Source organism: Oratosquilla oratoria, chromosome 32, assembly GCF_046742065.1.
Source record: "Oratosquilla oratoria isolate Oo_2021 chromosome 32, ASM4674206v1, whole genome shotgun sequence".
In the NCBI taxonomy this organism is placed as follows: domain Eukaryota; kingdom Metazoa; phylum Arthropoda; class Malacostraca; order Stomatopoda; family Squillidae; genus Oratosquilla; species Oratosquilla oratoria.
The window spans coordinates 11,788,052-11,812,537 of NC_134808.1; the positions used below are offsets into that span (position 1 = coordinate 11,788,052).

General features: G+C 38.3%; 1 protein-coding gene across 1 annotated transcript in view; it reads right to left on the bottom strand.

The window, feature by feature from the left end:
* Positions 1-24,486, bottom strand: part of LOC143041772 (lysosome membrane protein 2-like) — a 172,881-nt gene that overhangs the window by 43,457 nt on the left and 104,938 nt on the right. Inside the window, exons 3-6 of the mRNA XM_076213821.1 lie at positions 21,900-22,047; positions 19,134-19,340; positions 15,951-16,162; positions 3,666-3,832 (exon numbers count right to left, since the gene is read on the bottom strand). Coding sequence (XP_076069936.1) covers positions 3,666-3,832; positions 15,951-16,162; positions 19,134-19,340; positions 21,900-22,047 — 734 coding nt within the window. The remainder of the gene's footprint in view (positions 1-3,665; positions 3,833-15,950; positions 16,163-19,133; positions 19,341-21,899; positions 22,048-24,486) is intronic.

Below are 24,486 nucleotides of genomic sequence, written 5' to 3' on the forward strand. Positions count from 1 at the left end.
CAAGCACTATAGCCAAAATTTGTGAGAAAATCATCAAGAATAGATGGGTAAAACATCTGGAAGACAACAACATAATAAACCCAGGACAATTTGGGTTCAGACAAGGAAGATCATGCACCACAAACTTGATATGCTTCTACTTAAGACTAATAGACATAGTGCAAGAAAGAAATGGATGGGCTGACTGTGCCTTCCTGGACTTGCAAAAAGCTTTTGACAAAGTACCACACAGAAAATTACTAAAAAAAACTGGAACAAATAGAAGGAATACAAGGGAACCTACTAAAGTGGATGGAGGACTTCCTGACTGGTAGAAAGATGAGAGTAGTGCTCAGAGAAAAATATTAAGATTGGAAAGAGGTGATTAGTGGAGTACCGCAAGGATCTGTATTGGCAACAATAATGTTTGCTATTCATGTGAATAACATGGATGAGGATGTGAAATGTTACATGAGCTTCTTTGCAGACGACGCCAAACTGTTTAAGGAAAGTTGAAACTGATAAGGACTGTGAAGCACTGCAGGAAGGCCTGAATAAGGTATGGAACTGGAGTCAGAAATGGGAAGTGGACTTTAATACTAAGAAGTGTAGCATAATGGAGTTTGGAAAAAGCAAAAACCAAGGAGGTAAAAAAGGAAGGATCCGAAAAAGATTTGGGGGTAATTATCACAAACGACATGTCCTATGATAAACAGATTAACAAAATTGTCCGGGAGGCTTACAACTTACTAAGATCAATAAAAGTGGCATTTGCATACTTGGACGAGGACATGATAAAAAATATATATATATTGGTTACATTGGTAAGGCCTAGACTAGAATATGCGGCGACATTGTGGTCACCCAGTACCAAAAAGAATATAAAGAAAATAGAAAGAATCCAGAGAGCAGCAACAAAAATGGCACCTGCACTTGCAAACCTACCTTATGAGGAGAGATTGGCTAAACTGGAGTTACCAACGCTGGAGCAAAGAAGAGAGAGAGGTGACCTACTGACCATTTACAGAATCATGAAAGGCACAGAGATACACGATAGAGAGGACTTACTAAACTGGGACAAGAGAAGCACGAGAGGGCATGGAAAGAAAATAAAGAAACATAGCTAAAGAAGAGAACTGAAGAAAAACAGTTTTCCACATAGAGTAGTGGACACTTGGAACAAACTGGATAATGAAATAGTATGTGAAAAACAATTCATGGATTTAAAAGCAAACTAGACACTGCGAGATACAAAGGCGGGACACCACGAGCATAGCTCTTCTTCCTGCAAAATACAACTAGGTAAATACACACACACACACACACACACACACACACACACACACGCAAGAAATGTCAACAGGAGGGCTGCAGACGACGCAGATGAAGTCGAAAATATCAGTAAAGGCGCTAAAATTAGAAATATAGATAAGAAAAACACAATAGAAAGTGGAGATAATAATTTCCAGTGATTTAATGAGGAAGGGAATGCCAACCCCCGATTAGCAAGTCTAGAAGAAAAACTAGAGAAAATGATCGAACACTGGGAGGTTAGGTTCAGCTAACTTACAGGGATTACGCAAAGAGTTTATAAACTGGAAGAACTAAAGATGGAGAACCAAAACCTAACTAAAGAAATAGAAGAATAAAAAAAAAAGACAGTTAAAAGAAGTAAAAGATGAGAATGAGGAATTGAATAATAATAATAAATAGAATAAAGAGTCCATAACAAAAGAAGTACAAGTCCAAGTACAAGTCCAAGAGAACAATAAAATTGTATTTAGAGATATAGTGACACAATAGATGAAAGAACAAACTAAGGACACAGTTATTAAAGTGATGAGAGAGAAGGAGACTATAGTAAGAGGCTTAGCGGACAAAAAGAAATGTATAATTATATTAGGGATGGAAGAGAAGCATAATCCAAAGAGGACTACAAGAGTAAATGAGGAGAAGGAAAAGGTAAACAAGATATTAGAAATAGTTCAAGAGGATGAATAAGAAACAGGGAAAGAAATTGAAGAAATATATAGTATATAGAAATACAATACAGAGAAGACCAGACCAATTAAGGTTAAATTCAGGTCACAAAAGACAGCAGAGAATATCTTAGCAAAAACAGGGAAACTAGCAAAAAGTGATCATTATAAACAGGTATTGATAAAAAGGGAAATTAATATAGAGCAAAGAGAGGATGAGAGAACAAAAAGAGTAGAAGCTAAGAAAAAAAACAAAAACACGAGAAAACAGAATCAGACAAAGAGAAATTCAGCTACCCCAGTTGACCTGACCTGAGTGACATCTACTGCTCAACTGCATGCTGCTGCTGCCTTCACGAGCATGGACAGTCAAATTCCTGCTGACAGATGTTATGGTGACTCCAATGTAGGTCTTATTTTTAGAAATTTACAACCTTCTTCTGGGCGGGTGTATTTATCACATTAGTCTGTTTCAGGAGGCTGCGGTCGCTGGGGAAATTATTTTTCATTGATAGGTGAGAGACTTCGGGTTTTTTGTAATGATGATAGGTTAATCTTAGGTTATGGTGCATGTGATATTCCGTGTGATAATATCTTTTAATACTCATTCATCTGTTTTGTTTTCTTTTGTAATAAACTCGTCTCGTCAGGCAAATGTGAAGTTCCTCGATCATTTCAAGTTCACTATTCGTCCTGATTGGTGTTCATTTTGGAATTTGCACTCATTCACCTGTAGTTACAGCTCTTCATATCACGATATCTCGATTCGTGGGTATCTCTCCAAAGTGGCATCATCCCTATTTACCTCCTGAATTTTTCCCAGAGTCATGGTTATTTTTTTCTGAGATTACAAGCTGACATCCATGAGTCCAACCCTCCTACATTTTCCTTTTTTTTTTTTTTTTTTTTTTTTTTTTTTTTTTTTTTTTTTTTTTTTTTTTTTTTTTTTTTTTTTTTTTTTTTTTTTTTTTTTTTTTTTTTTTTTAAATGAATGGCAACTTGTTTTATGGGAACTCGTACCAGTGTGTTAGGTTCTGTCCTCAAATCCTTTTAGTTTCAAACTCTGATCTTTGTTTTCTACCTCGACAGAAGGGAACTCCGCTGCCTTCACACTTTGTATTACAGAGGTCTTGGAGTTTTTCCGGTTGGTTTTCGTATTTCCCCAAACCTCGTATGTATGGGACGCCCGTTGCGTTGCAGTGGCAAAGTGCATAGACTCTATCACAGAAGAGATCTTCAAGTCTGCTCTCTTCAACTACAAGCCCTTCACTGGTGATCAAATCGATCGTATCCTTGCATATGGCATATGTTAATCATTCCTCCAGTACGTCATGTATTGAAGACATCCTTTCATATGTGTTTAGCGTGTTAAGAACCTGGCGACTTGGTGCAAGACCCTGCATCCAAGTTTCTATGAGCTCGTCGAAACAATATGCCTCCCGCCACACATTCCTTTCTAGTCAGGAAGAAATTATAATTATAATTGCAGTAATCAGCACACATTCAAGGTAAATGTTAATGAAACGTCAATATGATGATTTAAAAAATGCACTTCCCTGTCCTGTTGTTATTTAGAAAGTAAGAATGTAAGAACGTGTAAACTGGGCAAGATTTTAATTCTTGATCTTACCAAGCTAAAATGTACTATAAAAGCCTGTATAAACGTTTTACTTTAGTTAATCCTCTAATTTTGACACGACATCTTACCTTTCTTACAAGGGGAAATGTTGATCATGGACGCTCTGCAGGTGAAATCATCATGGCAGTAGCACTTGTTTTCTTCTGTGTCAGCCAGCAGCCAGTCTGGCAGAACGTAGCGGTATAGAGTAATATCTCCGTGATGTACATCTTTCTCATATTCTGCTACAATTGTCCTAAGGAGAAGTATATAATAATGGCCTTAGTATATTAAGCCATGTTTTCTTTATTGTAGGCACATATGCTTAAGAATAAATATGTTTGGAAAATATAATTTTTCCTAAAAATATTCTAGAAAGAAAAGCAAAAAAAGACATGCGAAAAGAATAAAGCTGCGTGGGATGATGTAATCCTTTGTAATCACTTCTTGATTTCTTTATATAGATAACGGTTTACAGATAAGGTATTGTCAAATTTACATATAAGGTCTACAAATATATTACAAAATAGTGCTAAAGATTTTATCTGAGCTGTAATATCAACTAGAATGTATGATAAGACTGAATCTTTTGTTCAATTAAAAAAAAAAATGGTCGCAGGAATTTTTATCCTGGTAATTTAGTTGCTGGAATAAATTTTGCCGCAGCCACCTCAATTACTCTCTGTAATTTCAGATAGAACACAGTGACAACATTTGATGCCTTTGAAACTGAAAATAATTTTACTTTTATCATCAGTGAATTGCCCTCAATGCACTGTTTTTTTTTTTTTTTGGGGGGGTGGGTATGTACAACATATGAGATAGTGTTCTTTAGTCAACTCGTCAGGCATTGTGAATACTAAAACCTGCACTTCCAAATATATACATTTATTCATATTTTTACGGTTTACATCTCAAAAGAAGTCTCAAAAACTACAAAGTATGAGGTGTTTTGTATAAACTACCTACTAACTGCAATACTGAATTTTTCAGACAGTAACTGGGACTTTTACTTTGTCCTCTTCCTTTGTAATGTGTTCTAAGTCTAAAGGTTATAAGGCATGATTATGTAATAGTGCACAGCATTACACTAATTGCATTCATCTTACAACCGTACAGCAACTATGTTGCTGAAAAAGAAAAACCCTCTCATTTTAATCAAGATAGATTTATGCTATACGAGTACTATAACTTTAATTTGTGTGTGTGTACTTACCTACAGTAAACTCTCAATAAACCAACTAACTTGACGGTTTATCAGAAATTTTGGTTTATAAGATGGTCGGAATAGCACCTTATAAACCGACTGAGGGTCAGTTGAATATGGCGAAGTGTTTGGTTTTTCATTTTTTTACGCTCGTTTTTTTTTTTTTTTTTTTTTTTTTTTTACGGTACATCTTTAGTAGCATACTACTTAATTAACGTAATATAAACAACAAGGTACATCAAATGAAAATATTTTTGGCTGTGTTGCACTCCTCAAACAGAAGGGCTGCTATGCTGCCATACACTGAGCTGTGTTTGGTTGTAGACACAAACACACAGAGTCACCAGCATGTTTGGTCGGCTTTTAAACCCGTCTCATAAAATGAATGTAGTAACCTAGTTGTATTTACTACAGGAAAGGAGGAACACTCGCTGAGTCGTCTCCTATTCTCTAATTTTTATCATACCTAGCCTCAAATTCAGGTACAGTTCAAACTTAATGTACATCTTTGATTTCCAATTATCATATTTAGATTTGAACTTGTGTATTGTTTGAGACTGGGCTATATTTCTAAGCTATTTCACGTATTTATGCATCTATAAGGGAAACTGTATTTCTTCATATCCTTTAGACATGTGTGTATTTACCTAATTGTAGTATATAGGAGAGAAGTAACGCTCATTGGGTCCCGTCTCCTATTCTCTGATTTCTTATCACAATTAGCCTCAAATTCATGTACAATTCCACGTATTTATGCATCTATAGGGAAATTTGTATTTCTTCATATACTTAAGGCGTGTGTGTATTTGGGTCCCAGTTCCAATTTAATCTAAATCCCTGATTTCCAATGATAATATTTAGTATTTATGCACTGTATCTCTTCACGCCCGTCTGGGGTATTGGCTGCATGTTATTGTGGCAAAGTAGCATGCAGTTGATACTTTAGGGTCTATATGAGGCGCCTCTACAGACCAGAGCAACGCATCAATTTGTCTGTGATAGAGGAAAACTCTGTACATAGAGAAATGATGACACTTTTATACAACGACTGTCCCTCCGTTATGCTGTCCCCCAACCCCTTGTTACTGTCCTGTACCATTGCTCTGAATATCCATTTCCTTTTTTCGCCTACCTACCCTGTGGTGGGGGCAAAAGAATACTGCCACCAAGTATTTCCACTTGAGTCGTAAAAGGCGACAAAAAAGGGACGGGGGGTGGGATTAGGAGTCCTACTACCTGAAGCCCCAAAAGGGGACATTCCTAAAAAAAGAAAGTAAAGGCATAAGAGGGTCTGGGAGCTTTCCAACCAGTACCCTAAGGTTTGGATCTTTTAATGTGCGTGGATGTGGTACAAATGAGAGTAAAAGGGAAGAGTATGTTTGTGGCAAGAAATATGGATGTACTGGCTTTGGGTGAAACTAAAATGAAAGGAAAGGGCAACTGTGAGTTTGGGAGTGTAGCTGGGAGGTACTCAGGAGTGAAGAGGGGACGAGGGAGAGAAGGGGTGGCATTACTAATGAGTGAAGAGATAAGTAAGCAGGTAGTGGAGTGGAAGGAGGTGTCATCAAGGTTGATGTGGATGAAGGTGAAACTGGAAAAGGAGATGTGGGTTTTTATAAGTGCGTATCGGCCTGGTAGTGAGAAGAGCGTAGAGGAAAGGGAGGCTTTTTGGGTAGATATAAATGAGTGCATAGAGGGATTAGGGAGAAATGTCAATGTAGTTGTATTGGGAGACCTAAATGCTGGGTAGGAAATGAACCAATAGACGGAGTGATTGGGAAGTATGGAGTTCCAGGTAAAAATCGTAGTGGAGAATTGATGGTGGAGATGTGTCTTGAAAGAGTACACATGGGAGAGGGTGGTGGATGGAAGGGTGGCAGGGTGGCAGATAGAGCGTTAATGGACTATGTAGTGGTGACCAGGAGTATGGTAGGAAGAGTTAAGGATGTACATGTTCTAAGGGGAGAGAGTGGGGGAATATCAGATCATTTCCTGGTGGAAGGTAAATTGAGAGTGGAGAATAGGTGGAGAAAGAGGAAAAGGGCAGAAGGTAGGGAGGTACTTAAAGTGAACTGCTTAATGAGGAAAAAGGAGAATGAGTATAAGAAGTTGAGAGAGGAGTGGGAGAGAGTAAAGGATAGAGTAGAACTAGGACTGGAGGAGGAATGGTGATGGTTCAAGGAGGGAGTCGCAAAGTGTGCAAAGATGGTGTGTGGAACAAGGAGGGCGGGAGGAAATAGAAGGAAGGGTAGTGAGTGGTCAGATGAGGAAGCAAAGAAGGTTGTAGAAGAGAAGAAGCAGACATTCATAGAGTGGCTACAAATTAGGACGAGGGAATCGCATGAGAGGCACAAAGTAAAGAGAAAGGAAGTTAAGCATAAGATAAAGGAAGCAAAGAGGAGAGCAGATGTGAAATGGGGTAAGAGTATGACAGAAAAATTTGAAAGTAATAAAAAGATGTTTTGGAAGGAAATTAAAGAGAGGAAGAGGAGGCGAATCAAGTAGAGAAGAAAAGGTAAAAGGTGCAGATGGAGAGATGATAATGGAAGGTGGGCAGAGTATTTTAGGGATTTGCTAAATGTGAAGGAGGATAGGGAGGGAAAGGTAGTTGCAGTGGGAAGTGCTAAGAAAATGACAGTGATGAGTGAGGAAAATGGAGGAGAAATAAGGAAGGATGAAGTGAAAGCAGCTGTTAAGTTGATGAGAGTAGGTAAGGCACCTGGGTTGGATGGATGCCATGCAGAATGTCTGAAGAAAGGAGGTACAGTTATGGTGGACTGGCTGGTGAGGTTATTTAATGTTTGTTTAAGAGAGGGTAGAGTGCCGGAGGACTGGAGGAGTGCCTGTATAGTTCCGCTTTACAAGGGAAAGGGGGACAAGTGTGAGTGTAATAGATACAGAGGGATCAGCTTAATGAGTGTAGTTGGGAAGGCTTATGGGAGGGTCTTGATTGAGAGGATTAGGAGAGGAACAGAGGGAATAATTGGTGAGGAACAGTGTGGTTTTAGGACAGGTAGGGGATGTGTAGATCAGATATGTGAGAAAGCTATAGGAAAAGGTAAGGATGTTTTTAGGCTTTTATGGATCTGGAAGAGGATTATGACAGGGTAGACAGGAAGGCACTGTGGGAGGTACTGCAGATATATGGGATAGGAGGAAAGCTGTTAAGAGCAGTCAAAAGTTTTTATGAGAGTATTAGAGCTTGCGTTGGGATAATAAATGGAGAGAGTGAATGGTTTGAGGTAAAGGTGGGACTTCGTCAGGGATGTGTTATGTCGCCCTGGCTGTTCAATCTTTACATGGATGGGGTGGTGCGAGAGGTGAATGCAAGGGTAGTGGGTCAGGGGTTGGAGATGATTAAAGAAATGGAGAAAAGTGGGAGGTGAGCCAGCTGTTGCTTGCGGACAACACTGCGCTTGTAGCAGGATCAGAGGAGGGATTGAGGAAGTTGGTGACAGAGTTTGAGAAGGAAGCTGAAGATAAATGTGGGCAAAAGTAAGGTGATGAGATGTACAAGGGGAGAGAGTGACAGTAGGCTGGAAGTGAGCATTAAGGATGAGAAACTGGAGGAAGTGGATAGTTTTAGATACTTGGGTGCGAATGTGACAGGAAAGGGAGGAGTGGGGGTGGAGGTAGAATGTAGACTGAGAGAAGCGAGTAAATGCCTTGGTGGATTAAAAAGTGTAATGAGAAATAGACATTTGGGAATGGATGCTAAGAGGAGGTTATATGAAGGAGTAATTGTGCCAACAGCATTGTACGGGGCAGAAACATGGAACATGAGAGAGGAAGAGAGAAGGAGTTTGAATGTGTTTGAGATGAAATGTCTGAGAAGTATGATAGGGGTTACTAGGCTAGATAGAGTGAGAAATGAGGAGGTGAGGAGGAGAACAGGGGTGGAAAGGGAGCTGGGAGATAGGGTTGATGAAAGAGTATTGGGATGGTTTGGACACATGGAAAGAATGAGTGAAGAAAGATTAGTAAAAGAAGTGTGGAAGGCGGAGGTGGAAGGAGTGAATATGAGGGGGCGTCCTAGGATGAGATGGATGGATGTGGTGAAAGGGTCTTTACAAAAGAGAGGAATGTCTGTTGAGGAAGGACGGGAGAGGACAGAAGATAGGGGTGAATGGAGAAGAGTTGTGTATAGATGAGGCTGTGATGCATGAGGTGGAGTGGGTGGGGGATGGGGGGTGAGGAAGTATGTATGAGAAAAAAATTGACGCAGCCCGAAGGTATTTCTACCCTCTTCTCCTTTCCTGCATGAGGGGACGGAGAGGGGTTCGCCGAGTTCATGAAGCAGCCTTGCTGTGGATGTGCTGTGTCTTGCAACACTGCTTCTGACCCAGGGCAATGGACAGGATGCAGGGATGACCTGTCATCCAGGAGGTGCCAAGATAGGAGGGAGGGAGGAGGGTGGAGGGGAGTGGAATATATGGGAAATGAAATGGGTAGGAGTGATTTCTATGCCTTTTTCTTTTTGGCTACCCCACCCCCCCGTGTAAGGGGGAAAAAGCCTTTGGTGTACGTATGTATGTATGTATCTCTTCATATCTTTTAGACATGTGGTCTTTCTTAATTTGCTTCCATGACCTCTGAAAGCGCTCCCATCTTTAATCAGGAGATCTCTTTTGTTAATTTGAAATCATATATTGTTTGAGATTGGGCTATATTTCTAAGTTATTCCACGTTAATGAATTTGAATGTTGTAATTATATCACCCTTTTCTCTTCGATCTTTCAAAATTGGCAGACCCAGTATCACTAGTCTTTCCTCATATGGTTTATCTGCCAGGCTGAGGGCAAGTTTGGTTGCTGCTCTTTGTGGTATCTCGATCTTACTTATATCCTTCACTCTGTGTGGGAACCATACTACTGACGGATGTTCTAGCCTTGGAAGGATCAAGGTTTCGATGAGTTTTTTTTTGTTTTGTTTTTTTTCTTTTAACATCTTTTCATCCATGTAGTGAAACGCCTTTTTGATCTTCCGTAGTAGTCCGTATATCTCTCCCATAATCCGGACAGGTTGTCTTTTATCAACACTCCCAAATCTTTCCCCTCATTTGCTTTTGTAATAGATTTGCTCCCCAAGGAATAGTTTAAGGATGGTCTTTGGTTAATATTTCCCATTTCGAAAACATTGCGTTTTTTTTTTTTTTTTTTTTTTTTTTTGGGGTTGAACTTTATTTCTTATTCTTGGCGCCATGCAAAAATAGTGTCTAGATTTTTTCCAATAGTCTACCAACCTCCACGTTTTTCACTTTTCTCATAATTTTTGCATCATCTGCAAACATTTTGGCATAGCTTGTTGTTCATTTCATCATGTCATTGACATAGACAAGAAACATTATTGGTACAAGCACTGAACCTTATAGAACCCTGCTCATTACTACTCTTCATCTTACCATCTTATCCTTTAATACCGTCCTCATGCCTCTTTCCTCCAAAAAAATATATATATATTTCTTTCGTTGTATTAGTTTGCCTCTCAGTTTTCCAACGTGCTCCAATTTCTACATAAGTCGTCTGTCAGGTACTTTATCAAATATTTTCTCTAGGTCGAGGTACACACAGTCCACTCACCCCTCTTTCTTTTGGAGCGCATTAATCGCTCTAAGTAAAAGTTTAAAAGGTTCGATACACACGACCTTCCAGATCTGAAACTGATACCGTCCTATAATTTGGTGGTGTCTCATTATTTACACCATTGTGAATTTGCACCACATTTACCCTTCTCTCTCTCTCTCTCTCTCTCTCTCTCTCTCTCTCTCTCTCTCTCTCTCTCTCTCTATCTCTCTCTCTCTCTCTCTCTCTCTCTCTCTCTCTCTCTCTCTCTCTCTCTCTCTCTCTCTGTGTGTGTGTGTGTGTGTGTGTGTGTGTGTGTGTGTGTGTGTGTGTGTGTGTGTGTGTGTGTGTGTGTGTGTGTGTTCGTGTGTGTGTGTTTACCAAATTGCATTGATCTAATTGTAATATACAGGAGAATAGCAACGCTCATTGGGTTCCACCCCCTGTTCTCTAATTTTCTATCATACCTAGCCTCAAATTCATGTACAGTTCCAACTTAATCTGTATCCTTGACTTACAATTGTCATATTCAGACTTCAACTCGTGCAGGCCCGTGTAACCATATAAGGCAACACTCACGCATCGGTTTCATATGTTCAGGCACGAGAAAAACCCTCCTATCATGCAATGAGCTCATGATGGACACATGATAAAGGCAGATGCCTAATATCACCAACCACTCACATATACACTATACTTTCTATTATGAAACACTTAGAGGCATGGTTCAACAGCAGACACAACCATACACTTTTTATTAACAAAATGTAATTTATAGTTGTGGTTTGGATAATGATGTTAAGTGTACAAATGTAATATCATTAATACTCTGGCAACTATGTGAATAATGCAAGATCAGCAGTTTTGGCCTAGGACGCCCGAGACCGGTGGTAGTACCATCAGTCTCACAGAGAGAGTGCCACGAACTAGTCGCTCTTCCATCTGTATCCCGTTTGGCTAACAGAGACTCAAAAGGACTTCGGTATTCTAATTCGGTGATACCCCTCAACCAGAAGATACACTCGTAACCAGAATTTATGACTTGGGGGGGGGGGCTGAACAAAATAAAAATACCTAATTTTGTATAGCATTTACGGAAACAGTAACACAACAGTGTTGTTACACCACTGCTGAACCATTTGACACTAACTGATTGTGATCAGTTAGGGCCAACAGTGCATTGGACATCATGTACAGCAAGGTAAAACGAATACTATATGGTAAGTTAGCGGGGGGGGGGGAGAGCCAGAAAACCTCTCCACTGCGCAGGTAGATGATGACGTCAACGGAAATATCGAGACCAGGGTTCCGCGGGTCGAGAGCTGTCAGTCACTCACACACCAGTGTGAGGAGCGAAGCTCCATTTTCTGATTAAAGGGGTAGCTAAGGCAGACAAATAACATATAAAAATGCCAACAGTTTGTATAGTGCAGAAATGCAATGCCGTTAGACTGAAAGGTGATAAAAATATACATTTCTTTTCACTACCCAAAGATAAAGAACTTAGAAAGAAATGGATTGATTTATGTGGCACACACAATACTCGGTCATCTGGATATGTATGCAGCCGTCATTTTGAAAGTAACTATTTCTTAGTAACATTTCCTGAAATTTTCATTCAACTGCAAATAAACAGACTAAAGAATCCGGTTAAAACATAACTGAGCTTGGTGGAGATAAAGGTCTATATATAGAATCCACAATTGAGGAGACATGGAAACCCACGGAAATCCAAAATGTAATATAATAAAAAACATATGATGCTTTTATGTATTATTACTACTGGGTTTCTATTCAGCTAGTTGGTGTGTATCAACAGTATGATATCTTCCTCATCTACCTGATCAACATAAATTGACATGTCATCCCATCTAATAACTCGTCATATTCATATAATCCACCTAATGTGAAAGCATGGAAAACATTTTTATAACTTTTCTGGCGGTCATATCTCAGATACTGATAATTTGAGGATAAGAAAGTGATGCAGAGTAATATCAGTATTATGTGAACATCATAGTGTCATTTTAAAGTTTACCATACATACAGATGGTTTTCCTTAAAGTTTACATTTTCTTTCACCTCTCACTCTCTCCCCCTTTCCCTTTTGTTTTTCTCTAGTATATTGTATTTCCTTACTTTCTTATTCACTACTCTCCAATAGAATCTCTCTTTTTCTGACTCTGTTCTCGTTTTTTTCCTTAGCTTCATGTCTTTTCATTTTTTCCTCCTCTCTTTCCTCTTTATTCATTTCTCTTTTTATCCATACCTTTTTATATTGTTCATTTGCTGCTAGTTTCCCTGTTTTTGTTAAGATATTCTCTGACGTCGTTTGCGACCTGAATTTAATCTTAATTGGTGTGGTCTTATCTGTACTATACTTTCCGAGTCTATACATCTCTTCAATTTGTTTCATGATTTCAGGTTCATCTTCCTGAACTAATTCTAGTAAACTGCTTACTTTTTCTTTTTCCTAATTGATTCTTGTGGTTTTATTTAGGTTATATTTCTCTTCCATTCCTAATAGAATTATACATTTCTTTTTATCTGCTAAGTCTCTTATTATATTCTCCTTCTGTCTCATCACTTTAATAACTGAGTCGTCAGTTTGTTCTTTCATTTGCTGTTTTATTATGTCAATAAATGCAACTTTACTATTTTCTTGGATTTTTTCCAACCCTGTGCTTCTTTTGCTATGGCCTCTTTATTGTCGTTATTATTCCTCTTTAATTCCTCATTCTCTTCTTTTACTTCTTTTAACTGTCTTTCTAATTCTAAGTTTTTGTTCACCTTCTCTAGTTCTTTCAATTTTTCAACTCTCTTGGCAATCTTTGCTATGTTACCGAACCTACTTTCCCAATGTTCGGTCATTTTTTCAAGTTTTTCCTCTAGTCTTGCTAATCGGGGAGGTTGGTATCCCCCCCCCCTAATTAAATCCCAGGAAATTATTATCTTTATCTTCCATTGTGCTGCTCTTATCTATATTTCTAATCTTTACATTTTTGTTAGTCCCTTCGTCTCCAAAATCATCATCCTCGGTCCTTCTCTTGTTTACAAGACGTCTGACCCCCTGGACCAAGTCGTCCCCTTCACCATTTCTTTCCATTCCCCTCAGTAATCCCTCCCCTTCTCCTTTTTTATCACCTTCCCACTACACCACGAGCTTTCCCCTTCCCTAAAAATACAATAAGGTACTTCCTTGACGTTGAGATCCACGTAGATTTCGCTTTTTCTTCGGAACTCCAATTCTCGCCGTCCATCCGACGATCCGACGAAAGTGTGTGTGTGTGTGTGTGTGTGTGTGTGTGTGTGTGTGTGTGTGTGTGTGTGTGTGTGTGTGTGTGTGTGTGTGTGTGTGTGTGTGTGTGTGTTTGTGTGTGTGTGTGTGTTTGTGTGTTTGTGTGTGTGTGTGTGTGTGTGTGTGTGTGTGTGTGTGTGTGTGTGTGTGTGTGTGTGTATATATATATATTTATATATATATATATATATATATATATATATATATATATATATATATATATATATATATATATATATATATATATATATACATGATGATGATGACTTGATTTAACGTCACAGACTCCTCCCTATCGCGAGGCTAGGACAGTACCCCTCACTTTGTAGCGTAGAATTTAATGAACCATGCCATTAGTTCAACTCGCCCCGAGCAGGGTTCGAATCGTCATCATCTCGACCTTCGCCGCACGTAACGACACAAAGGAACCACATGCCCACAGGAGACCTTTTGGTCCATAATTACATAGGATGCGAATAAATAAATAAATAAATAAATGGTGTTAGCCTGGATGTAATTTCTCTTTTCACACATGTCTGTATTGATGATGTTCTATCCTTCCTGAAAACCAAGCTGCAACCATTTCAGGACAAATTCCCACTCCCCGTTACAAAAATCATTGCGCTTATTCGCCTGTGTGTCACTTCAAATGTTTTTTCATTTCAGAATTCTTTTTTTAGACAAAAATTTGGTTGTAGCATGGGTTCAAATCTCTGTACATGGAATACTTTGAGTCTGTTCTTCTGCCTACCATTAAACCCGTAGATATGGTTTGGTTTAGATACGTAGATGACATTTTCACTCTTTGGGATGAAAGTTGGGGTTCATTCGATAACTTCTTTGCTAATTTAAATTCGTTAGCCTCCAACATTAAGTTTAAAGTTGAATGGGAAGAACTAGGTAAGCTACCCTTTTTAGATGTCCTCATTGTTCGTGACGGAGACAAGCTTGCTTTTACCGTCTATAGAAAAGAAACCCATCCTGGAAGTTTTGTTCATTTTTTCAGCAGTCACCCAGACAAAGTAAAAAGTAGCGTCGCCTCAGGATTATTTCTTCGAGCTCTTAGAATTTGCAGCCCTCAGTTTCTTGAAGGAGAACTAAACATCATAAGATCTCAACTTAATAATTTAGCTTGCCCGGATTGGTTCTTGGTCAAAGCCCTCAGCCGAGCGAGATCCAATTTTTTCAACACCACCCCCACTTCCTCTAATTTTTCATTGGACAAGAGCTCTTTAATCGTTCCCTTTCCTGAATCAATCCTTCCTTCAACCAAGTTTCTTCCCAAAGACAAATTAAATTTGATTAATTATTACCCTAACACCATTAATAAAAAGGTGGTAAATGTATATATATATATATATATATAATATATATATATATATATATATATATATAAATATATAAGTGAATAAACAAATAGAATAAATAGATAATGATAAATAATAAACAAGCAGGTAAATGATAATAATTTATAATGTATGATAAATAAATAGATAATAAAAATAAACAGATAAATAATGATAAAGTAATAGATAAAATGAAATAAAATAAATGGCAGGTATTACAGCATATTGGTTAGGTGTTTATCTAAATGAATCTTAAAACTACGAACTGTGCGAGATTGTACTGCCTCTGCAGGAACTTTATTCCATTCATTTAGTACATGGTTGTGGAAGTTGTTTCTACTCGCTCCCAGATTAAATCTACTTCCTGACAGTTTGAAACTATTATTATTTTTTGTCTGATTCGCATACAGTGTGAAAATTTCATCACTTTTGATGTCAATTCCCTTTAGATTTTAGAATCTTAAGGACATGTATTAAATCATCCTAGAGTCTACGTTTTTTTTTTTGTTTTTGTTTTTTTGTTTTTTTAAGGAAAATAGTTTCATATATTTCAGTCGATTTTCGTATAATTTATTGTTGATATTTGGAATTAGTTTTGTGGCTCGCTGTTGTACTTTTTCGAACCTGCAAATGTCTTTAAAGAGATTCGGTGACCATACGGAAACAGTATATTCCAAATGAACTTTTGAAATAAATCGCGCAACCAGTCCTAGAATATTATTTGCTTTCTCTGAGGCGGAAATACACATTCATTTTTAAAAGCAGTCGTGATTTCTGCTATTGTATTTTTTTGTAGAGAATTTGTTTACTCCGGCCCAAAAGGCCAATATCTAGACTCGTATGACTTGGGTAAAACTTGTACACATCTGGGAACTTGGGGAAACATCTTGAATGCTCATTCTTATTCACTTGGAATAAACTGCTAATTACCAATAAAAAATTGTGATAACCTAGTGACTTACCGACATAATTCCGATGTGTAGATTTTAAGATTTCTGCTTCTGGATAGGCCAGGAGGGTACTGTGATCCCTCTGTACCGTTGATTGAGTTGCAATATTCATTTTTCCAAAAGTCCAGTTTGCTCATGCCCCGCCACTCGACAATATTTTGATAATTGTCCATTCCTAACTGCCCTGAGAACACTTTGTATACACCATCGTTGCTGTTGTTTCGCTGAGGAGATAGAAAGTATATTTTGACTATCTCTATATTGTCACCTGTACAAATTTAACCAATCATATATAAGACAAATAAATAATCTAGCAAAACTAGTACACCTAAGAATATACATACTATCAGAAATAATTCTGAATAAAAACAAATCATAAGATAAAATTATTCATCCAAAGCAGCCGATCAGGTAATCAGTTCATGCCTTAATTTTCTTTTACCCAAAAACTGCTGCTCCATAAATTGCAATGGTTTTTGGGCCCTTATATTGATTTCTCCGATATATGGACTATTATTGTGTTGTGAGAATGTAGCAAGAGAGCAGCTACCTATTGTATAGAAAAACAAATAAATAAAAGAGTGACGGTAAAATAGTGAAAGATGAAAGAGAAAAGGAAATCTTGCGTCCAGTCTTCGAATGCATGTCTGGAGACCTATTGTAGTAAGAATTTTTTAACTAGCACGCACACAAACACACACACACACACACACACACACACACACACACACACACACACACACACACACACACACACACAAACACACACACACACACACACACACACACACACACACACACACACACACACACACACACACACACACACACACACACACACACACACACACACACACACACACACACACACACACACACGTGACTCGGTGGTGCGGTTGGTAGGGACTCAGATTCCTGGGACAACAATAAATGCATTACCTAGTTCGTATCCCGCCCAAATATGCAAATTTTAATAGACAGTTGGAACAAGTTAGATGAGAAAGTGGTGTGTGCAAAAACAATACATGAATTTAAAAATAGTTTAGACAAAATGAGATATGAAGACGGTATACCACGAGCATAGCTCCCCTTCCCGTAAAATACAACTAGGTACAACTAGGTAAATACACACACACATTTTAGATCTGTATTCACAATTGAAAGCTTACAAAATTGGGAGGAAGGACAGAGAGAAAGATCCCCCCCCCGCAATGAAAGAAATAAGGGTGACACAGAAAGAGAAAGGGAACAAATCAAAAATCTTGATGTCAGAAAGTCACAGGGGCCGGATGGAATTGCAAATTGGATATTGAAAGAATGTATAGATGAACTAACGGACAAAATACACAAGATAATTGATTTCTCACTCAAAGAAAGAAAAGTACCACAAGATTGGAAAAATGCAAATATTTTACTAATATACAAAGGAGGGGACAAAAAAAAAAAAAAAATCCAAACCACTATAGACATTAGGAAAAATTTGTGAAAAAGTTATCAAAAGTAAATGAATTAAACACTTGGAGGAGAACAAAATACTAAATCCAAAGGAATTTGGATTTAGACGTGGAAGATGATGTCCCACAAACTTACGCTTTTACTCGAAGCCAATAGAAATAATTCAAGGGACGGATGGACAGATTGTGCCTTCTTAGATTTACAAAAGGTATTTGACAAAGTACCACACAAAAAGCCACTGAGAAAAATTGAAACAATAGGTGGAATACAATGAAAGTTACTGGAATGGATGAAAGATTTCTTGAACGGGAGAAAAATGAGAGTGGTACTCAGACACAAGAACTCAAATTATAAAGAAATGATAAGTGGAGACCCACAAGGCTCTGTATTGGCTCCGATAATGTTTGCCATATATATAAATGACATGAAGGAAGGTGTGGAATGTTATATGAACTTCTTTGCAGATGATGCGAAACTACTAAAGAGAAGTACAGGCGAAGATTGCAGATCATTACAAGAAGACCTGGACAAAATCTGGAAATGGATTCAGAGGAGTGAAGTGAATTTTAACACCAAGAAATGTAGTATAATGGAATTTTGAAAAAACAAAAACAGGATATCGGGACAATACAAAATTGGTACAAAGGAAATTAAAAAAGTCAACTCGAAAAGGGACCTAGGAGTAACTATCAGCAATGACATGGCACCAGACAAACATATCAACAAATTAGTCGGAGAAACTTTCAATTTATTAAGATCAATGAAAGTGATCTTTGACTACATGGATGAAGAAATGGTAAAGGAAATATTAGTTACATTGATAAGACCAAAATTGGAGTACGCTGCGAAACTATGGACACCTAGTACTAAAAAGAACATAAAGAAATTAGAAAGAATTCAAAGAGCAACGACAAATTGCCATACAAACAAAGATTGGACAAACTCGAACTACCAACCCTGAAACAAAGAAGAGAAAGAGGAGACCTGCTAACCATCTACAGAATTATTTTTGGGATGGAAGTCCTTGATAGAAATGACTTACTATAAAGAGACAGAAGAAAAACAAGAGGACACAAAAAGAAAATTAAAAAGGATAGTCACAGAAGAGATCTGAAAAAGAATAGCTTCCCACACAGAGTGATAGACATCTGGAACAAACTAGATGAGGAAACAGTGAGTGCAAAAACTACAAGAATTTAATATCAAACTAGATGCTGAAACATACAAAAGCGGGTCTCTACGAGCATAGCTCTCTCCCCTTTCAATAAAACTAGGTAAACTAGGTAAATACACACACACACACACACACACACACACACACACACACACATATATATATATATATATATATTATATATATATATATATATATATATATATATAGAAGTTCCGCCATGGGATACGAACCCTGACCCGTGCGTCGATAATCACGAGGCCAAGACGTTAGCAACCATGCTACATGGTGATTTCACGTAACATTGGAAGATCTAATCTCAATTTCATCTAATAGACGCACGGGTCAGGGTTCGTATCCCATGGCGGAACTTCTAAAAATGTTCAATCTGTCTTAAGAAACATATATATATATATATATATATATATATATATATATATATATATACGCGCGCGCGCGCGTGTGTGTGTGTGTGTGTGTGTGTGTGTGTGTGTGTGTGTGTGTGTGTGTGTGTGTGTGTGTGCGTGTATTTTTCAGCATTCACCCTGGTTGCCACATTTACTTACCATGTAGAAGAACCCAAATTTGCCACTCAAATGCATTGGGTCTTTGGTGTACTTGGAAATTTCCGAGAGTAACGGTTCATCGTATCCTTTGAACAGGAGCTCACCCACCGTTTTCGTAATGAAGACGGTGGTCCGGAATCTCCAGAAGAGAAGTTCGAAGAGAAATTGGTCACTTTCATTGAGCTTCTCCATCCGTGACCCGAGTGACTAGGAAAGAATCAGAGTGATTAGTTGACCCATGTTCGCAGCGATTTAAGAAATTGTATCTGTTGATTAGAATATCAATCATCAATAAAATTTTCGTAATGAAGACGGTGGTCCGGAATCTCCAGAAGAGAAGTTCGAAGAGAAATTGGTCACTTTCATTGAGCTTCTCCATCCGTGACCCGAGTGACTAGGAAAGAATCAGAGTGATTAGTTGACCCATGTTCGCAGCGATTAAAGAAATTGTATCTGTTGATTAGAATATCAATCATCAATAAAATTTTCGACAGTGGTTTGCTATTGAATTTTCTGTCCTAAACGTTATTCACCTGTTCACTTCAAAGCTACACACACACACACACACACACACACACACACACACACACGTTTTGAATTCGAAGTAGAATATAATTTTTTCATTGAATTTCATAAACAGGTTACCAATGTGTTTTGGAAGAAAGTATAATTACCGAATTATGAATTATTGTCTCTATACGAGTAATGAGAGATAATTATATCCATGTTTTAGTCTAAAAAAAATCAACAAGTAGTAAAGATATCGCATGGGAATTTCCTAAATCGTTAAGATTGTCATATAATAAAAGCTCACGGACCCTTACAAATTTTGAAGCATCGATGTAGGGGGTTAGCATCTATCAGTATTGCATGTTAATTTTTCACAATTAAGATGTGTCATATAACCAAAGCTCAAAATCCCTCACAAATTTTGAAACATCAATGTAATGAAATATCATCTATCAGTTCCACTAAAGGGAAAACTTTATCTTACAATATCTACGCCCTAAACATAGGAACAGTTCCTAGTTGAACATCATCTTTTCTCCACTGATCAAATAATACATCCTAGACGAAGTGGGCACTTACGCAATAAGATTTGCAAACAACTCATTCAGCATTTGTACAACAATATGATTTTGCAGTTTTGAGGTTGCTATAAATATCAGCAAAAATTTGTGCTCGTTCTTCTGTAGTAAAAGCAGTCTAACATAGTAACATGATAATGTGAAATACATAGTTTTAGCCGAATAACGGTGGAATGGTGTGTCTGTGATTAATTATTAGTATCGATCTGTTAAACCTGAACTGTCAAGTACAATAAGAAATATAATTTACATAATTATCTAGCTATTTTTTGTGTAGAAAAGCAGTTCAGTATGATAATCTGTTATACACCTCGGTCACTCCCACACTCGCCAACCGCCACTTCTGGAATTGGTAGTGTTTTATGGCCTGGGCTAATTCCCGAAGTGAATTTATGTCCTGAACCCAAAATGGAGGTTGGTGAGTGTGAGGTAAGACCGAGGTGTACTTTTATATATTCTAATCAATTATTCGGCATTGACACTAGAGATGGGTTCTAGAATACTGACAGAAGTTTATTATCTAACGTTTGTTAGAACAAAAACGAAAGTTAAATAATATAATTATAATAATAGTAACGGAATATAAAAAGTAAAAATACGATGAAGGTGTGGTAATGTTCGGACTTGGACTGCGGAAGTGCGAATTCGTTTGCACTGTCCACCTCTGTCAGGATGGTTATATTTTTCACAAAGCAAACCTCATACTTTCCTCAATAGTAAAGCTATTTCCCACTCTTCTCCTCTCACTTTCCCCTCTAACAACACCCTGCATTCCCATCCGTTCCCGGTCTATGCGGTAAACCCTTTTCTAAAATCATCTATGACACTTTTCTCTCTTATCACTTCCTTAACCACTCTATTCCTATTGTCGTTTTTTTTTCTTCTTCTTTATTTTTCTTCGTTTTTTTCTTATCCTATCCCTGCCTCACCCTCTCCCCCTTTTTCTAGAACTCTCTTTTAATCCATCAGACTCTAATGTCTTTCAAATATTTTGTTCTGGCTAATCCCAGGTAATTTCATTCGGCTCAGAAGTGCTCCGAGTGCTGCAGGGTAAATCGCCTTTTGTCTTTTCTCGTTTTTTCTGATCTACTTCCAGTACACTACCACCATTTTATCCTCTTGATCCATTTCACCGGGATCCCTGTTACCTAGTCAAATTACCCTTGTCATATTTACTATCCCCCTATTTCCCCACCCCACCCCTTCTTTTTATTTTTTCACTCCTTCACTTCCTTTCTCTGTTCTTCTTCATCCTTTTTTTTTTTCTGTTCTCTGTCCTTCTCTCCCATTCCTATCCTTTCTATTTTTTGTATTCCCTTTACCACCTTTTCCTTTTTTCTTATCTTTCCCTTCCCATCATTTTCTTTTTGGTTTTCCTTCCCTTCCATTATTTTCCTTCCTCTGTCCTTCCTTTCCCTTCCCTTCCCTTCTTTTCCTTTTTCTATACTTCCCATCCATTCCTTTTCTAATTAATTTCTTATGTTCTATTTTCCACTACTTGGTCTCCCAACTTTTAATATATTTTAGCGTTGTTTTTCTCCCTCATAACCACTATGCTACTGAGAGTTGCTACAAAGACGAATGAAATGATCTGATAGAAGCCAGAATAAAAGGAATAGCGCCATCATCCGGTATGGAAAGGGTTAAATCCTCACCTAAATGGAAACTGGTTACTCACAATCATGACGGCGTTGATGGTGGTGATGCGGTCATCCTCCATGTTGCCCTGCGAGAGGTCTGGCCTAAAGAAATACGTCTTGTTCTGCTTGAAACTCAAAGTGCCCTGCTCAGTGTCGAAATCCAAGCCAAACTTGCGCCGTTTCTGCCTATTGTGAAGGAAGCACCCGATTAGAGAAGGCTTAACAGGGATAGTCCGCACCCAATAATGTTGTAGTCTCCTCTATGATCCTCTTAGAATTTTACCCCCACTTCGATGTAAAGTAAAAAATCCTCTTGACCTTATTTTTGGCATTCATGTATTCGGATCCCAGTTCCAAATTGAGCAGTCATATGCAGAGTCTGTTCCATTTATAGAAATATTATCGAAATCAGCATGATGTCATGTTGCTTTCACACCTTATGTGAATTCGGACCAGGACTAAGTAATGTGATGCTAATCGTTAGCCCCGCCTCCATTCGAAAATAAAACATGAATCATGAAATGAAAATCTTCCATTATATAAGTTCATCTGCAGGCATTTTGGACTGAAACCAAATTATAAATATTCACCAATGCTGGTTGGGAACGACACTACCTCAGTGAATACGAACATGCACTACTAAGTATTTCAGCGGCTTTGACCCATCGTTTTTCGCTCATATTTCCGAAATAATCATTCACATCAGCATGGTATATTAGCACAGCCTAATTCACACCCGGCCATAATTTTTGACGTTATAGTGTATTCACAAGTGTATTTAATTACGGTGTTTACTCTTGATATTGTGTGTGTCTAGCCGACACCCGTGAAGTAAATCGAACAAGTGAAGTTGGGATACACGAGGTAGTTTGTGATGACGTCACGACTTCACCTGTTCGATTTACTTCACGGGTGTCGGCTACGACACACTTAATATCAAGAGTAAACACTTGTAAATGCACTCTAACGTCAAAAATTATGGCCGGGTGTGAATTAGGCTGTGCTAATATATCATACTGATGTGAATGGTTATTTCGGAAATATGAGCGAAAAACGATGGGTCAAAGCCGCTGAAATACTTAGTAGATGGCAAGCACTAACACAAACTATGAATTTATTGAATTGCATTAAAACCTTATGTGCGCATAAGAAAAATGCTTTATAAAGACCGAGGCCATAGAGTAAAATAAGAATATGTGTACAACTACAAATAGACAAAGAAACTCGAGACAATGATGAATTTTACACAAAACATCCTAATTATAATCTTCCACAATATATGAACGAACTGAACTAAAATTAGTCGTCTACTGCAATCTAGTTAACACACCTAACGTGATATAATATGCTATAATAGAACAGGATTACAGAACCAATCAAAACTCACTCGGGTATATGAAATTTCACCAAGTCAAAGACCAGGTACATGTGATAACTATCTATCCTATTTATATACAAAAGGTCTCTTCCCCTTTATAAGGTAGGTAGCCACCCAAGGTATGCATCCCCTCCCATCCACCACCCATTGTTTCTCTCTCCTTTTAGATCCTAGTGGATGAAGGGTCATTACTGTCTCGTGCCCACTGCCCGGGTCAGAAGCAATGCAGAACCACTTCATTTGCACGGCGACCCTCTCTTCTCGTCCCTTCATGTGGAAAACAGAGAAGATAGGGAGGACTCCCGCTTCGGTTAAACATGTCCTGGCTAAAGTGCCTCTCCTTTTTACCACTCCCAGCCCCCAAGCTTAAGATAACGACAAATAATTTCACTTCGCAAAGAAATTAATCTAACATGATTTTCTGGGAAGAAAGAGCACTTTGCACAACTACTCATGCCGTCACATCGCTGCAGCTATTTAGACCTGTCCCCTTCCTCTTCTCCATCGAGGGTATTATCGAGACAACCCTATGAGTGGAATCAACATTAGGGAAATGTAACACATGCCCATATAGCTGGATTTGACGTTCACGAATTATTCTGGCAACTGGCCAGGACTGAGTTTCCCCGTACAGTCTCAGGTTTGATACCGAGTTATTCCAGCAATACCCCATGATTCTCCGAAGGCACCCAAGGTATGCACGTTTTTTCAAGTTTTTAAGAAGCTCGCTAGTATCAAACCAGAGAGGGCATCTACACCCGTAAACTTACCTATCAAACTTTATCGTGAATTTGCTCGCGAACTTGCCATCCCGATCTGTTCAATAATTAATCAATGCCTCACTTGAGCAGAGCAAATGTCCCACAGATTGGAAGACAGGCTTTATTACTCCCATCCCCAAATCTTCCAATCCCCAATCCTTTAGTGATCTCAGATCCATTACTATCACTCCCATCCCTAGTCTTATTTGTGAGGATTTTGTCTTCGAGTGGGCATACTCCAAAGTCAGCAAATTTATTGATACCCAGCAGTTTAGTAACGTGAAAACATCCTCCACCACTCACTATCTTTTCAGCTCCCTTGACTTTATCTATAAAAATCTCGAGCAGCGGAAGAATTCACTTGCAGTGGTGTTCATTGATTTCAAGAAAGCCTTCGATCTTGTAGATCATACCACTATCATCACCAAAGCCATCCACCTAGGCCTCCCCACGTTCTTGGTGGCTTGGCTGGCTGACTTCCTGACG